This window comes from Equus caballus, chromosome 5 (genome assembly GCF_041296265.1).
Source record: "Equus caballus isolate H_3958 breed thoroughbred chromosome 5, TB-T2T, whole genome shotgun sequence".
In the NCBI taxonomy this organism is placed as follows: Eukaryota; Metazoa; Chordata; class Mammalia; order Perissodactyla; family Equidae; genus Equus; species Equus caballus.
Window position 1 is genome coordinate 90,333,865 of NC_091688.1, and position 18,536 is coordinate 90,352,400.

At 40.8% G+C, this 18,536-nt stretch overlaps 1 protein-coding gene across 14 annotated transcripts in view; it reads right to left on the reverse strand.

The window, feature by feature from the left end:
- The window catches only part of NEXN (nexilin F-actin binding protein), a 43,685-nt gene extending 28,456 nt beyond the window's left edge, over positions 1-15,229 (reverse strand). For 2 of the 14 annotated variants that reach the window (XM_023641796.2, XM_023641797.2), the window contains exons 1-3: positions 14,562-15,229; positions 13,334-13,368; positions 11,699-11,771 (exon numbers count right to left, since the gene is read on the reverse strand). In XM_023641796.2, the coding sequence (XP_023497564.2) occupies positions 11,699-11,771; positions 13,334-13,368; positions 14,562-14,752 (299 nt within the window). In that variant the 5' untranslated portion in view covers positions 14,753-15,229. The remainder of the gene's footprint in view (positions 1-11,698; positions 11,772-13,333; positions 13,369-14,561) is intronic. The other 12 variants (XM_023641793.2, XM_023641794.2, XM_070268785.1 and 9 more) reach the window with 9 other exon arrangements.
- Positions 15,230-18,536: the final 3,307 nt, after the last annotated feature.

Here is an 18,536-nt window from a genome sequence, read left to right on the forward strand (position 1 = left end):
AATTGCGTGGCTTGGTGACAGTGAAGAATTAGCCTGTCAAGAGTAGTCCTGGAGAATAAATGAATTAGGCAGCCCTCTTTGTCTAATTTTTTTAAAATCCTCAGGTTATATCTTGACTTATTTATATTTTCAGAATAAAATAATATTGACTTTTTAAATTTAGCATGAGAAAAAAATACTTAAAATAGTTTTTAAATGTTGTTTCAGTATTCTGAGCTCTCAATTTGAAAGTTTGTGAAAATTCAAACAGTACTAACCTTAACTTTTTTGGTTAAAATATAAGCAAGTGATCCCTTCCTGATAGTTTTCTCTGTTCTGCATTTTGAGGATAAAAAAGTTGTAGCAAAATAAGTTCACTAGCTTTTTGTTTTAGGGAATTGTTTTTTAAGGTGTAGATTAGAAACCAATAGGACTCATATCTCTTAAATAGTTTTATGTTAGAGAAAAAAAATTCAAAATCAAGCAGATAAATATTTATAGGATTCCTTTACAGATAATTTAAATAAGTGTGACTGGGGCCAGCCCAGTGGCCAAGTGGTTAAGTTTGAGCGCTCTGCTTTGGCGGCTGGTTTGTTTTGCCGGTTTGGATCCTGGGCACAGACATGGCACCGCTCATCTGGCCATGCTGAGGCGGCGTCCCACATAGCACGGCCAGAGGAACTCACACCTGGAATGTGCAACTATATACTGGGGGGCTTTGGGGAGAAGAAGAAGAAGAAAAAAAAAAAAGGTTGGCAGCAGATGTTAGCTCAGGTGCCAATCTTTAAAAAAAAAAAAGTGTGACTCTGTCTGGTAGAACAACAGTGTATTTCAGTTGCTAACGCAGTTGTCTTTCTGTGCTAAACCAATGTCAACGTTTGGTTTATTAACTTCACAGGAAAGAACTCTGTTCCAGAGTCATTGTTTGTATTGTCTGATCTAAACCCACTGTCTCTGTAATACATCCTTTGATCACAATATGAATAAAATTATGATGATAATAATCCAAGCTAACACTTATTGAGCCTTTACTGTGTGCCAGGTAATGTGCCAAGTGGTTAACAAGCATTATTTCATTTACTCCCCACAATAATCCTTTAAGGTAAATACTATTAACACTCTCTCAAAAAAATTTCCAAACCCAGTAATTTAAAATTCTTAAAATATTAACATGAGAATAATGTCTCAGAGTTTATCTAATAGGATTTGAAGTCTTCTGTAAATTGTTACAGATGGGAAAACTGAGACTTAGAACTAAGGCAAGTATTACTTGCCCAAGACCACACAACTAACGAGTGGTGGACATAGGATGAAAACAGGCTGTCTGACTCCAGAGTCTGCATTCTTACCCATCGTATTATGCTGATACCAAGAAAACAGTACAACTGTGTGTGTGGGAAAGGGGAATACCAATCAGCTCATAAGGTTTTACCTCCTGGTGTAATCAACAGAAACTTTAATCCAATTATTTCAGAACCACAATTCTGAGCAACAGAAGTATGTTGGAGGCCAAAAAGGCATGATTGATAGTACTCTCTACATTTAGTGAATTTGTAATCTTTAGCTGGCAACTGGCAGTAGAACATGGTGCTGGTGAGAAACACGTATTTTGCCCATGTGAGCAGCACAGAGTTTTATTTAAGGAAGTATATTTCCTTTTAAATTGATGACATGCTAGCAGTTACTCTTGGAATTACTTGGAGTTAAGCAGAACACAGAGTTAGGTTATTAAATGATTCTCAGGTACTGAAACGCAGTTCTATATCAGCTGGTTGTGGTTTAGAATTTATTTAGTGAACTCATTCATGTGTAATAAATCAGGGACTGTTTTAGTCTGTGATTTTTAAAGTGCCCAAGTCAGCGACATGCAAGTAGCACACCTATTGTTGGAATTAGTGATTGTGAAGAATCAAGTAACAATATTCACATGTATGTCATTCTCTTGATTAACAAACATACTGATCCATCTCATCATTTTGCTAAACTGCCAAGAGTACAGAAGGTTTCTGAATTTCTTATCTAACAGAACATTCCTGAACAATGGACTCCTAAAGTAGCCAAATTCACTTTTAGTTGTACAATGACAGCGAGAATTTTGGTTTTATGAAGAGGCTTTTTAAAGCATTAACTGATTCCAACAAAGTCATGACATGGGCACTGTGAAATGTTCAAAAATTTGTTGAATGTCACACATCTTACTCAATCTCAACACTAAACCATAAACTCATCAAGGAAGTTCCTTTGGAAGGGAGTCACAGACAGTGACCTTCAGCCAAGGAAGGGAGCCATAATGCTCTCTAAACTGCAGCTGAAATTTTCCAGTTTCCTTAAATCCTCTCCTTTCTCTCTCCTACTACCCTCTCTCCATCCTCCCTCCACAATGCCCTAAATACTCATGCCCTCTCTCCCAGAAGGGCACAATCACCTTCAACTCTGCCAAAACTGCCTTCCTCTCTTATATCAGCCACTAGGGACCATGCCTTGGACTAAAGAATAACTCCTCAATATCTAAATGACCATAATTTTATGCGGTGCAACGTGTATTATGAAATTTACAAATTCAGAACAAATGGCATATACAAGTTCAATCTTGTCATAACTTTTCATAAGCCCTCTGTCATACAAAAATTTACAAACCCATGTATTTTTACATTTGATAAAAGATTAATACAAATATGTAAATTGAAATCTTCCAAAATATTCTACCATAACTTTTGTTGCTTAAGGACCTTTGTAGCAAAATATTCAGAATTATAAGTACATCCTAATGATAATTTCTCAGTTAATTGTTGGTTTTTCAAACACATTAAGAAAACAGTGATGGTGGAAAAAGCACTGGAGTTAGAGCCAGAAAACTTGGATTAGAGTTTCTGTTTAGGTCATTTCTTAGAGGTATGGTCTCGGACAAACCAGTTAACTTTTGTGATCTTCAGTTTAATATGTAAAATAGGCATAATAATGCTTTTCTCATTATATTACCAAATAAAACGGACAGTTCCCTTCTTCTGAACGTCACTGCTACATCTGACACTCCGTCACTCCTTCCTTCTTGAACTCCTCCTCACTCGGCTCCAGGACGCCATTCTCTCCCTGTTCTTTCACATCTCTGACCGTTCCTGCTTTGCCTCTCTCCACTTCTTGGATGTTGTTTGCCCCCACATTTCCATCTTTGCCCTTTTCTTCTCGCATTACACCTTTTCTTCAGCGATTGAATACACTTTGGGAGTTTAAATTACTTCTGTAGCCTCATCTCTCTCCACACCACTCTCCCGCTCTATCACCCATACTGACACACTGGCACATCTCAACCCTTTGCACAGCTGGCTCCCTCAGCTTAACGTTCTACCATTCCCTTATTCTCTTAGCTACTTCCTACTCATCCTTTAGTTTTTAGGTTAATTGTCTCTTTTCTCCAGGAAACCTTCCTTGACCCCAAAAGACTGGGTTAAGTGCTCCTCCTGTGTGTGGCCCTAGCATCCCCATGTTTACCCCGATTGTAGCATTTACCAGAATGTATGGCAATGATCCACTTTCTTCACCACCTCCTCTGTCAGAATGCGAACTCTTTGAGAGTAGAGACTGTATTTTACACACCATTGTATCCATAGCACTTAGCGTGTGCCTGGCTTATAGAAGACATATATAATAACTGTTTACCAACTAAGTAAATCCTGCCAACTTCAAGGTGAAGCATTTTATAAACAGTTAAGGATTGTCTGGATGTAATGTATGATTATCATTATGATTATCATTATGCAAGAATACGATATAAATAGAATACACCATTCATTACACAAATATTTATTAAGTATCCACTGTGTGCCAGGCACTCTGCTAGACATTGAGAAATACAGCACAGAATAGACAGACACTCCCCCTATTCTCACGTTGTTAACAGAATCTGGGCCAAAACTCTCAACAGAAGCCTTGGAACAGGATTTTAGTGGTCCAGTCTGCTTTGCCATCTGCAGACACAGATAGGGTTCTAACATCGACCACAGTTGGTACAGAATTGAGAGGCAGCATACACCATACCCCAACCTTCCAGTTAGACGCCTAAGATCAACAACTTCCACTCTCAGTCCCCATTTTGTACTTCTCTTACTTCCACCCACACTTTCATCTGTACATCTGCTAGACTTTATGCTCCTTTCGCAGATTACAGAGGATTAGTTCCTCTGAGGTGCCCAGCTCAGGCCTGTTAAATGATAAATTATAGTTTAAAATAAACCCCAAAAGTCATCATGGAAGGATTTTCAATATCCATGTAGTAATCATAAAAACTAAGAAGTCTAAAAGATCTCATTCCTTTGACTCAACGTTTACTCCCTTAATAAACTGTCTGTACTATATTTTTAAATCTGCTGTTGGACATTTACAGAGGATTTGTTTTTTTTTTTTTTTTTTGAGGAAGATTAGCCCTGAGCTAACATCTGCCGCCAATCCTCCTCTTTTTCCTGAGGAATACTGGCCCTGAGCTAACATCCGTGCCCATCTTCCTCTGTTTTATGTGGGACGCCTGCCACAGCATGGCTTGAGAAGCGGTGTGTAGGTCCACACCTGAGAACCAAACTGGCGAACCCCAGGCCACCGAAGCAGAACATGTGAACTTAACTGCTGTGCCAACAGGCCGGCCCCCACACTTACAGAGGACTTTTAAATTACTCTCTTGGAAACATATTCTTAAATTCCAAATATCCATTCAATCTTTGACTCATTTTATCATCTCCTCCCACTTTCATGCTTTTTACACGTATTATTAGTCAACGTTTCACTTACTAGGCTATAAACTCATGTGGAATTGGCTGCTTTATTTAGCACAGAGGCCCCAGGCCTTCCTTCTATTTTATACAGTTATGCTTACCAGAAATACTATTATATATTTAGTATCATACAAATACTATTGACTTATGCTTACCAGAAATACTATGTATATGTTTAGTATTCATATGTATCACTCTCATTTTGATTAACAGACTTAAAAAATGAGAAACTATAAAATTCAAAATACTCACTTTAAAAGTTTTCTCTCCTTCAGAATGCTGACTAACATTTTCAAATTATCAAATCTTTTCAGTAGGCACCAGAATCCAAATGTGGCGGGGACACAAAGTTACCTCAGTTGCTACTGGGAAGCTAAATTAACAGTTTCTTCAGAGCTCTTCATGATTTTAAGTATACATAATTAGTAAAATGAGGTTTATAAAGTTCCAGAGTAACTTCTAGCCATGATTCTTTTGATTTCTAACAGTCACAGCTCGCCATTCTTTGTGCCTTCATCCAGGCCTAGCAGGCTGTCTGCTCAACCACTGCCTTCTCTCTCCCTCTGTGCTCCTTAGCTCTCGTCTATGCCTCCAGCTCGGAGGATGTCAACTGCAGCGCATCAGAACTCTCATCTGCCTTGTCAGGCCTTCTGCAGGTTCCCTTGGTCCTTCTGGTTTCCCTTGTCTCCTCCCATTCCTTCAACCTCCCATCTGGACAAATGTATTCAATAGCCTGTTTCCACCTCCAAGATGATTTTTTAGCCGCTTCCTTACCAATGAAGTATTTTCCAAAACTAATTATAATAGAAATGGCGATTTTCTCCACTTCACCCTGAGCATGGATGTTTTTCCCCTTCAGTCCCTGACACCTCTAAATGTGTTTAGGTTTCTAGGTGTATCCGGCATAAACTTAAAAAATTTTTATATTGTTAAACATCGTAGACATATCAGTCTTATCTATCTCTATTTAATTTTCATTATGGAAAATTTCAGACATATACAAAATTAGAGAGACTAATATAATGAACCCCCATATACTCATCACAAAGCTTCAACAATTCTCCACTTTTTCCATTGTTTTCAACAATTACAAAGTCTGTTTCATTTATTTTGTGCAACATCTACTGCAGGATAAGACACAAATATTTTATAGATGCTTTAAATCCTAAGCACTATGCAGTACGTCCTCCTACCCCCTCAGTAGTATGCCTCGAAGCAAACCTCCTAACTCTTGCCTTTTATTCTCTCTCGGGAAGACTTCAAAGTAACCACTAAAAGAAAATGGGTAAGTCCTCATTTAATGAAGTCATTAATAAAATTAAGTTACATATATAAATGAAATGTAAGGATTTTTTTCAAGCTACAATATATTAGAGGAAAGACCTGGAGTCTCTATACTGAATAAAGGAGAAGGGTGGAAACTAACAACTGAATCTCTCTTACGTGCCACACACTACGTGGTTTCCACGTTACTTCATAAATTTAGCGGTGATGAGTATGAAGAACTAAGAATAAACTGGAAAAGATGAATGAGCTAAAATGAATAAATGTTTATTCATTCAAGAAGCATTTATTGAAGATCTTTCTACAATGCGCTAGACAGAGCATAAGGCCCTATATATAGAAAGATGAAGAGCATAAAATATCTCTTTTCATGGAGCTATAGTCTAGATGGGATAAAAGATAATTACCAAGAAAATATAATAAGGCTTAAATTTTTAGTTAGAAACTAACTTATTTAAGTAACATCTGAAAGTGGGTAATAAAAATAAGCTCAGTGACATTAAAGAAAATGCCCCCACTGGAAGAAAGGCTGCGAATTAGAAGAGTGGGTCTCAAAACTTTTTGGGCTCAGGGCCGAATATCTGGACCTATTACTGAGGACTAGAGAGTTTTTGTTTATATAGATTATATCTATAGATATTTAATGTATTGAAAATTAAAACAGGATTTTCAAATATATACTTATTAAGTTATTTAAATTAATAATAACAAACCCATTATATGTCAATATAAACACATTTTATGAAAAATAACTATATTTTCCAAAATAAAAATAATTAGTAAGAAGAGCAGCACTGTTTTACATTTTTGCACATCTTTTTAATATCTAGCTTAATAAAAGACAGGTACTCTCATATCTCATTCAAACTGTTGTGACACGTTGTTTTGACTGAAGTTTATAAAGAAAATATGGCTTCACACAGATATGTGATTGGAAAACGAAGGACTTTATAGGCCCATAAAAGGTCACGGGGACTCCCAGGGACTCTAAGACCACATTCTGAGACTTACTGAATTATAGGAAAGAACAGTCTATCAAGTCATGTCAGGTCCCATTGTAAAAAGGGTGAGCAGTCCCTCATTGCATTTTAGAACGCTAAATGAAGATTAGTTTAACGACTCAATTCCTATACTCAGTAACCTGAATTTTAAAGGATTTTATATCTGGAATCTCACAGACTTTTCTTAATCTAGTATTAAGTGACTTTTCTTCTGTCCAAGCAGACAGATGCAATGTCCTTGGCCACCCTAAAGGGGCAGCAGCAACACAACAATTCAGCCCCACTGCACTTTTCTAAGTGTCTGAGATCTCAGGCAAGCCAGCTGAATTATCATCAAGACTAGTAGAGAGAAAACACTGACCAAAGGGTCAGCTTGAACATGTGGCTCATCAACAAGAGTTTGGTCATAATAAAGAAAGCTGGGACAATGAAGAGATGAAACAAGGCCATTCTAGCACATTCAGATCCACGTTAAATGAAGACAACTAAGTATCTATCACAGGTTTCAGAGGGAATATTGCAATATTGCTATAGCCTGCCCATGATTTATCAAAAAGCTTGTATTTTTTTTCACATTTGACAGATTAGGTCTGTATTTCTAATATAGCATTTTTGTGAGAAGGACAACCTACCGTATGCCAGACATTATGACTGGTGATGGGATATACAATGTATGAGATAGCCTTTGAAATCAAGTTGCTTTCTAGAGTGAAACAGATGGGACCACAAGTAATTATAATACAAAGTAGTAGGTGCTATAATAGCAGCATATACACACGGTTAAAGAAACATGGAAAAGTCATGGAAAAGACTATGGAAGGGTTAAGCAGGGAGCTGGGGTTAAGGAAGGTTACACAGAGATGGTGACATTTGATTTAGACCTTGAAGGATAAGCAGGATTTCATAAAGTAGAAAAGTGGGTAAGGGCATCCAGGGAAACAAAGCAACATGAGCAAAAACACCAATGTCTGACAATCCACTGCAAATTTGGGGAGCTGTAAGTTGTCCAGCGAATCGACGGTAAAACTAGAAAGACAGGCTGGGCACAGACTGGGAAGATTCCTAAATGCCACATTAAGAAAAAGTTTAGACTTGATCCTATAGGCAAGGGGGGGCCAGCAAGGGATTTTTAAGCAGGAATGTGACTTAATCTGGTATGCATTCTAGAAAGAAAAAAGAGACTCTGATAGCAGTGCAGAAAATTGGAGTGAAATGGGGAAAGACTACAAGGAGGAGGACAAATACAGAGGGAAGATGAGTGCCTGAATTAAGAGTGGCATTAGGAATGAAAAGTTGGAGGAGACACCTTAGAAGTGGGATTGACAGGAATGGTGACCCATTCATCCACTTATTTAACAAGTATTTATTAAGCTCCTACTCTATGCCAGGCCCTATCCTAGGCTATGGAGAGATCACCATGAACAAAAGGACAAAGTCTCGGCCTCTAGGGAACTGACATTGTAGTGGAGGCAATATCGTAAGAACTTTGGCCAGTTAGATTTGGAGGGGAGAGGTGAGGAAAGGAATACTGTCAAGAATTAACTCCAGGGGCCGGCCCCGTGGCCAAGTGGTTGAATTCACCTGCTCCACTTCGACGGCCTGGGGTTTCGCTGGATCAGATCCTGGGCGCAGACATGGCACCCTCGTCAGGCCACGCTGAGGTGGCATCCCACATGCCACAACCAGAAGGACCCACAAGTGAAATATACAACTATGTACCGGGGGATTTGGGGAGAAAAAGCAGAAAAAAAAGAAAAGAAGATCGGCAATAGTTGTTAGCTTAGGTGCCAATCTTTAAAAAAAAAAGAATTAACTCCAGGTTTCTAGTTTGAGCAAATGGGTGGACAGGGTTACCATTTATTGAGATTAAATTTAAAAGCATGTTTGAGGGGTCAGAAAATGAGTTCAGTTTTGAACAGGTTTTACTACCTGTCAGAGTTACATGTGGGGTCTGGTCATACATGATGAAGAATCATGGATTTTTAGGACTCATCATCTAAGGACTAAAAGATCACTTAGTCCAACCAGCTTCATTCATCACGTGAAAAAACGAGAAGCACAGAGAGATTCGCTGACTTATCCGAGGCTGCAAGTTGTTCAGTAGCAGGAGAAGGAACTAGACTCCAGGTTTCTTGACTTTTAATTAACTACTCATTTCCATCTAGCATTCTCCATTTTTTACCTAAGAACACGAAACCTTTTATATATATACATATATATATACATATATATATATATATATATATATAAAATATGCCCAATGGTAATACTAACATTGGTAACAACTGGCATAGCAATTAGTGAGACAGACTTCCAGAAGTTTTTGAAAATGATTTAATGGCCTGATAAAATATGTTTCAAGAACAGGATATACTTTTGGGCTGTTATAAAATAATTTCCAGGGTGAATATTAAGGTATGAAGCTCAGGCTGTGAGACAAGATGTAAGTCTCACAGAAGAATATAATATTAAGTACAACAGATCTATCTTAAAATATGCATGCTAATGTTTCTGTTCTAGAATTTCATTGAACCTGTTTGACCTCTAAATTTTCTAAATTTAATTAATTTTCCTTGACTTTTTTTAGATTTGCAATTAAAATATTTCAAGACGGCAAATAACGCAGGAAGAAGAAAAGAATTTTAAATCCTACCTCTCTATCCTTTATAATGAACTGTTTTATTGTGTTAATGTATTATCTCCTTTTTCAAGGAGAACAGAATTCTCAAGACAGTGACAGCTTTAAATCTGCATTTCATTAAACTCAAGTAAATTCTTTGTCTCAAATTTTAAGAAGGTTTTAGACAGAACACTTAACCGTATACTACAAGTCAGTGTTAAAACCTACCTCTTTACAGCCGTTGGAACAAACAACGTTGTTTTGAACTTCATAAAATAGCCTAAATTTTTCACTTGTACAAGAAATGTAAATTTAAATATAATGTAACTATTACATTTAATTAATGAGGGTTTTAACCTTATACTTTAAAATTTATATTACAAAATCTGATCACAATTCAAAAACATGAAATTACATCCAATTTTACCCATCAGAAATAGTAAGATTTGTTTTCTCCTGCCAATACACAATTCTTCCCTGATAACCAAGAACCTTATTTTCAAGCTTCCTTGACATTCTTCTGTATTAATAATCTATAATATTTTGCATTCATGTGACTGTATTTTTCAAAGAGGATTCACCATACCATGAGCCTCTGAAAGGTAAGCACTGTGTTCTACTCCATTCTTTATCTTTACTGTCTCACACAACAACTAGGACACAGTACAAGCTCAATTCATATTTGATAGAGTGGATGAATGACAAAGAGGCAACAAGAAAACTAATCCAAAATCAGCCCAAGTAAAGCTTATGATTGAAATCTCCAAAACAAGGGCCGATGATGAGGATGCATGAATGAATGAATAATAGAAAATAAAATAAAATGGAGCAGGTTTACATTAAACTAGATATCACGAAAAACCAGACATTCGGGGCTTTAGGAAGTTGGCTTCCCAAGCTAATGGACGTGGTCGTCCATGGAGGAGCTGGTCTCCTCACCCTCTGCAAGTGGAAGACAGCTTTCCGATGAAGGACACAGCTGGGACTGGGAAGCCCCAGGCCTCTGGCTCCAAACAAGCGGGTGGGGTGAGGAGGCAGAGGAAGGTCAGGAGTTAGCTCTTCTTTAGGACCAATCTCTAGGCGTCGCAAAAACTCTCCTGAACGCTTCTAAGACGGCGAGGGAGGCGGATTGTTTAAGGGTTCCTAGGAAAGATTTTTTTCCCAGAACTATCTCCCCTGTGCTTTTTAAAATCTCAACAGTTAAAATATTTTATTTGTCTTAGTTAGAAATACATGGTCCCTTCCAGCTCAAATTGACACTAGCAATTAGTGTCCAGGAATGTTAACCTCCTCTTCCCATTCCCATGATCACATCATTTAAGAGAAGGATTGCTAACCAAGAGGTATGTAAGACATTGGAAGTCCAGGTTCCTGATGCCAAGTCCAGCGGACTTCCCATCATATCCCGACTTCAGATTTGCCGTAACACTTAGATCAGGGACTCAAGTGCATACTCAAGTGTGCGGGCTCAGGTACTGCAAATGTAATGTAAGTTAATGTTACATAGCAGAATTGACAGGTAAGGGAAATGAGTGATGACTAGTTGTAAAACAATAGGGAACGTTGGAGACTGTGTCAAAATGAGAGTGTGTGCCCTGTCTGAGGGGGGAGCCACTACTTAGATCCAGGGTATTGTTGCTATGCAGAAATGTGGATCCAGTTTTATCAAGATCTTTCAATTTTTCAAGAAAGGCTAGAAATCCATATTTTAATATAAAATGTACAAGTTTTTATGTATGTCTGCGGCTGAAAGTGGCTTTTTGGCTGCCAATTTGTGGCCCTTGATCTAAATGAACAGACAGCACTGAGAAAATGGAAAAAGACAAAGGGGAGGCCTATTTTGGCCAGAAAGAGGGAGGCAGAGTCAAAGGGGAGGAAAGGACGGGAAAGAGGCACAGAAAGAAGGTGGAAGTCAAATTTCACTAACTTCAAAACCCAGCCGAGGGAGCCCCAACCTCCCTGTCTTCTAATCGGAGATCAAAAAGGAAGAGATGACAAGACGGAAAAAAAGGAGGAGAGGGCAGAAAAAGAACCAGCTATTGAACACTTACTGGATGGCAGATGTATCAGATGCTTTCACACAGGTAGCCTCGCTGAGATCTGGCAACTCAAAAAAAAAAAATCCTATGCATCAGGAAAAGAAGGAAATCTATCAGAATATTAACAGATGTGTCCGATTTTGAGAGCCCCTTTTCCATTCTCTATAACTTTTCTTTCTTTTGAGGAAGATTAGCCCTGAGCTAACATCTGCCGCCAATCCTCCTCTTTTTGCTGAGGAAGACTGGCCATGAGCTAACATCCGTGCCCATCTTCCTCTACTTTATATGCAGGATGCCTACCACAGCATGGCTTGATGAGCAGTGCCATGTCCGCATCTGGGATCCGAACCGGCAAACTCAGGGCCACCAAAGCATAACCTGTGCACTTAACCGCTGAGCGACTGGGCCTGTCCCCCATTCTCTGTAATTTTTAACCATATATATAATATGGTGGTATTAACTTTATAATAAAAAACAAATTTGACTAAGAGTTAAATAAGTTGGATTTCTGGGTAAAAATCCACCCCTCCAGAGTGTAGAAAGTATACTACCATAATTCAAGCCAAACTATGCTCTGAATATTTAAATAGAAAAAGAAAATATAACAATCCCAATTCCAGGTTTGTAAATAATACCTAATTTTGCAATTATAAAACCAGAAGAAAGAGAACATGAAAGAAAGAAATGACCACAGAGTAATCAAATAAGAACAGAAAGTTAAGAATGTTGTAGGTCATTTCCCCTCTAAATTATAAAGCAGACTACCAAGACGTTTTCTGTGTGTGCGTGGCCTACACACTGTAAAACATACTGAGGCCTCTCTTCTGTAAAAGCTTGGAGACATCTGCCATCTGCGATATACTTTTCTACGTTTACTGCATTGTTCGCTGCCTTTTAGGCATGAGTCTTTATTTAAACAATGCTTTAATTTGCCTTTAGGGTGTTTCAAAGATAGTAGGTTTTATTTATTTTCCTAAATGAAGTATGTCATTTCAGGCCAGTCGAGTTCTAAGCAATCTAAATCCCCAACTAATCTCTTCCAAATATACATATTCAGTTTTCATTCTCTTCACAAATGAAACCCTAACCTAAATACTTCAAGTGTAATTTCAGGGGAAAAATACTGTTCAAAAACCTAGATAATGCCTTCCTTGGTTGATGCTAAATATAGGCATCTCAAGATGACATACATTTTGACAATGATCAGTCTTACATATCAAATTTTCAAAAATAGCACAGATCCCAATGTAAGGTGGGCAGGAAAAACTGCTATTCACTACATTTCAGCTTAAAATGGATTTAAAAGTGTGAATCTTCTATTAAAACTGAATTACATCAATACCGTATTGAGGGAAACTGGATTTAAAAGAATTTTGTTGTGGTTTTCCCTTTGGGCTCTTTACAGGAGTTGTTGCCTATAAAATACAGAATTGCTTACATTAAAAAAAATTATTCCAGTCAAAATACAAAATATCTTCAAAAATAAGGGGCTACTGGCTGTCAAGAGGAATCTTAACTAAGTACATTAAATATCAAAGTCCATTTATACTAAATAGGCCTCCCCAAAACCCTGTCCCTCAGTTTGATTAATTATGCATTTTTCCACCTTACCATTGCTCAAAACTCAAAAGAATGTCACAGACTTACGTGTATTCGGAGTTTTCTTACGGCAGCGATTTAACCTGTAAAAGGATTGGGGGGCAAATAACGTGGTTCACTCAGTGACGTGTGACTAAGATGGTATAAATACTTAAGTTTATTTAATCATACTACCCAACACATAGTTATGTTGTGACTCGCCGGCCAATGGGCCCGTTACATGAATTCATTAACAAAATTTAGCTGACGAATGATGCTCCCATTGCTTCGCTCATGGAACTAATTTCTTTCTTATTATGGCTGCTTCTTTTCTGCACCTGCCTCTTTCCCAAGGACAGACATTTTGTTAGGACATATCCTTATGCTATTTTTACCTTGTTGGCCTGTCCCCCTCCCTCCCCCATGCCCGCCCCCTTCCAACTCTCTTTGTTCATGTTACGGACCTTAAATAAATATAAAATGAAGACCTCGAAGCTATTGCAATAATCAGCTAACCTCTCCAACTGGTTATTTTCTTTACAAATGCCAATAATAGGTGTTTAGCATTTGCAGACCGTTTCACCGTCTACAAACACAGTTGGAATGGCTTGGAGTTTTCAAAAATATACACAAGGGAGGTCTCAAGAGGTGACTACATTATTCACTCCAACTTCCAGCTGAAGTTGCACAACCCCCAACATCCCACCTCAGACAGAATCGCGAAAAAACCGTTTGGAGGGAGAGGGTAGATGATAGGCTGTTGTCACATTTCACTCCCCAGCCTCCACAGGGACAGATCAAGAATGACTGAAAATCACAGGCAGCCCGGCGGAGACGGCGACGGCGCCGGGGCACGTGGTGGGACCACCTTGAACTTTACCCAGACCCCAAGGGTAGAGCAAAGGGCCCGGCACCCGCTCCGCTCACGGAGGGCTCTTCCCCTGCAGGAGTCGAGGAAGCACCCGAAACTCAACAGACAGGGCGCAAGCGGAGCAGAAAGGGGACCGGGGCAGGGAAGCCACCCCGAAGCCGGAGGCCGGTGAATGCAGAGACAGCGAGGCAGACCCGGTCCGCACCCCGCCGAGCCCGCAGGACGGGCTCCGAGGGCCGGTTCGCTCGGGCGCGGGAGCAGCGCGGGGCCCCAGCGGGACGGAGCCTGGCGCGCTCCGGGGCTGCGGCAGAGCCCGGCCCGCAGCCGGCGATCCGGGAGCGTCGCCCTGCAGCCCCGCCCCGCCCGCGGGGACCCGACACCTCCGTCTCCGCCGCCCCCGCCCCGCGTTCCCCCGACTCCTCTCACCCGCCAGCGGCCCGCGACCCGCGAGCGTCCTGGTTGCGCGGAGAGGCTGCGCGCGTGCTGCGCCTGGCGGTGGGCAGGGGTCTGCGCGCTCCGGCCGCCGCCGCCGGGAGCTCTCTGGCTGCCGCCGCCGCCGCCGCCGTCTCCGACAGCAAGTTTCCATAAAAGTCCTGGTGCGCAGCCTGTTCCCGCATTCCAGGCGGGCCCAGCGCCGGCTGCAGCTGTTCCAAAACACAAGGCCAGTTCCCCAACCCCCACCTCCGCCGTATCGCCCAGGGAGGGTGGAGAGTCGAGGAGCAGGGCGGCCGAGGGGGCGGTGGCTGCCAACTTTCCGCCGGGACCCGCCTGTTGCCCGGCTCTGGGTCGCTGACCCCCTCCCCTAAGTCTGCTTCCACCTCCCGGCAGGGGCCAGGGACGGGGAAGGAGTGATACTGAAATGGGATTCATAAACAGGCTTGAGCTGGCTCCCAGCGACCTACGGCTGGTTTGCCCTGGGCCCCATTTCTCGGCTACTCTACCAGTTCTGGTTTCTAACCAAGAGGCCAAGCCACTACCTTATTTTCCCCTTGGGCCTACTTGGGCCTACTTCTCTTTTCTTGCTGAGAGCGAGGGCAGCAGTCAGGGTACCACTTCATCTCTCTGTTGCTCTCCCTTTCTTGGCTCTGCTTTTTAACTCCAAAGAGTGGTTGATAGACATGTAAAAGAATGAAAATGACCATTCTTTTTCACCATTCACCAAAATAAGCTCAAAATGGATTAAAGACCTAAAGGTGAGACCTGAAACCATAAGGCTTCTGGAAGAAAACGTAGGCAGTACACTCTTTGACATCAGTATTAAAAGGATCTTTTCGGACACCATGCCTTCTCAGAGAAGGGAAACAATAGAAAGAATAAACAAATGGGACTTCATCAGATTAAAGAGCTTCTTCAAGGCAAATGAAAACAGGATTGAAACAAAAAAACAACCCACTAACTGGGAAAAAATATTTGCAAGTCATATATCTGACAAAGGCTTAATATCCTTAATATATAAAGAACTCTCGCAACTCGACCACAAAACATCAAACAACCCAATCAAAAAATGGGCTGGAGACATGAACAGACATTTCTCCAAAGAAGACATACTGATGGTCAATAGGCACATGAAAAGATGCTCATCATCGCTGATCATCAGGGAAAGGCAAATCAAAACTACACTAAGATATCACCTTACACCCGTTAGAATGACAAAAATATCTAAAACTAATAGCAACAAATGTTGGAGAGGTTGCGGAGAAAAAGGAACCCTCATACACTGCTGGTGGGAATGCAAACTGGTGCAGCCACTATGGAAAACAGTATGGAGATTCCTCAAAAAACTAAAAATAGAACTACCATACGATCCAGCCATCCCACTACTGGGTATTTATCCAAAGAGCCTGAAGTCAGCAATCCCAAAAGTCCTGTGCACCCCAATGTTTATTGCAGCACTGTTTACAATAGCCAAGACGTGGAAGCAACCTAAGTGCCCATCAACAGACGAATGGATAAAGAAGATGTGGTACATATATACAATGGAATACTACTCAGCTGCAAAACAGAACAAAATCATTCCATTTGCAATAACATGGATGGACCTTGAGAGAATTATGTTGAGTGAAATAAGCCAGCGAGAGAAAGATAATCTGTGTATGACTCCACTCATATGAGGAATTTAAAACTATGGACCAAGAACAGTTTAGTGGATACCAGGAGAAAGGTGGGGTGGGGGGTGGGCACAAAGGGTGAAGTGGTGCACCTACAACACGACTGACAAACATTAATGTACAACTGAAATTTCACAAGATTGTAACCTATCAATAACTCAATAAAAAAAAAGATTAAAAAAAAAAGAGTGGTTGATAGAGAAAAGTGGAAGAAGGACAGGAAGGAGGAGGAATAAAAGAAAATGATATTTATATAATCTTCCACCTTTCCTTAATTGAAGGCAAATCATCTCTGGTCTTCCTAAAACTACATAAAATATCTCCGGAGATTAGCCGCCACGACCTTTTCCACCTGGCCCACCAGCCTGTCAACTGAACCCATCAGACAATCCATGTTAAAACCTGAAACGCTCACCCAGAGGGGGCATTTTTCCAGTGGGGGAGATCTTCGATTCTTCACTGCGTGCAGAAAATGAAATTAATTAATTAAAAGTTGATGCTTCCACACAGATACACCAGTGTCAACCACTTCCCGCTTGCAGCCCTGGACAGTGGTACTCAGATCATATTTTCAGGGATGTTGAAAAGGCCTTCTGCTCTTAACTATAACTTTTCTTCTCCACCCCATCGCCATACACCGTTTACTCAGGATGGAAATTCTTCTAAGACGTGTAAGCCAAGCCAGCCCTGATGGCCTAGTGGTTAAAGTTCAGTGCCCTGGCCAGGCTCCACAGCTGGGCTCGCAACTGCCACCTGTCTGTCAGTAGCCATGCTGTGGTGGTAGGGCACATAGAAGAACTAGAAGGACTCACAACTAGAATATACGACTATGTGCTGGGGCTTTAGGGAGAGAAAAAAAAAATAAGAGGAAGATTGGCAACAGATGTTAGCTCAGGGCGAATCTTTCCCAGCAAAAAAATAAATAAATAAGTGTAAGCCATTCATTTTTCAATTAGAGAAAAGTTCTAGATTGGTCATTAAAACAGCTATTTAAACTTATTCTAATACAAGATAGTGATAGGTGGCCTGGATGATCTAGCTTGCCCCTGCTTCCTTCAATACTATCACCTTGACCTTCTTCAGTTCATGGAAATTCCCATGGTCATTCTGGCTGCAGGGCCTTTGCACAAGCTGTTCACTCTGCATGAAATCCTTTCCCCCACTCTTCACCAACCTAACTTCCACGTATGCCTTTGCTGTCCGCTTAAATGTTGCTTTCTCAGGGCCAGCCCTGTGGCGTAGGGGTTAAGTTCACACACTCCACTTTGGATCCCAGGCACAGACCTACACACCACTTACCAAGCCATGCTGTGGCAGGCTTCCCACATATAAAAATAGGGGAAAATGGGCACAGATGTTAGCTCAGGGCCAATCTTCCTCAGCAAAAAAAAAGAGGAGGATTGGCAGATGTTAGCTCAGGGCTAATCTTCCTCAAAAAAAAAAATGTTGCTTTCTCAGAGAAGCTTTCCTTTCACCCCAGTCTATGTCAGTCCCCCCTATTATAAATTCTCATTCCACCCTTTTCCTCCCTACACTTATCAATTATAATTATACATTTATTTTTACAATTTAAAGAAGTGCGTACAAGCTCTCTTAGCTGATATCCACTCAACGGATTCACCAGATTGAACAAAGCTCTCCATTCTTCCTATAAAACTCTGATAGCTACCCACAGCATGAAAGGCCTACTTCTTCTCCCACCAATTCAACATTCATTCATCATTCATTCAATAAATATTCAGTTCTAGATACTGAGGATACAGAGTGACAAAAGAAATAAAAATCTCTGCCATCAGGGAACATAGATTCTAGTGGAAGAGGGCAGACAGTAAGCAAATAAACTGTGTAGTACTTAGTGACAGGCAGTACGGATAAGGCAGAGCAGGGAAGCAGGACTGCTGGGCCTGGGGTGGGTGGATATTGTACTTTTAGATGCAATGGCTAGGGAAAGGCTCATGTGAGTAAGTCTTGAGGATAGTGAGGCAGTGAGCTAGTAAATGCCTGGAGATGCCTGTAAATACAAGCCGTGTAAACACCTGGAGACATCTGGGGGAAGCGTGGTCCAGGGAGGGGTCCAAAGGCCCCAAAAAGGATCCTGTCTGCCATGTTCTAGAAGAGCAAGGAGGCTCGTGTGGGTGAAGCTGAGTGGGCAAAGCTGGAATAACAGGAAGTGGATGGGGCAGGGGACACAGCGGAGGCCTGCCCAGCAAAGCGAGGGCTGTGGCGTTTACTCTGAGTTAGAAGGGCAGGCATGGGTGGACTTTGAACAAAGTAGTGACATGATCTGACATAC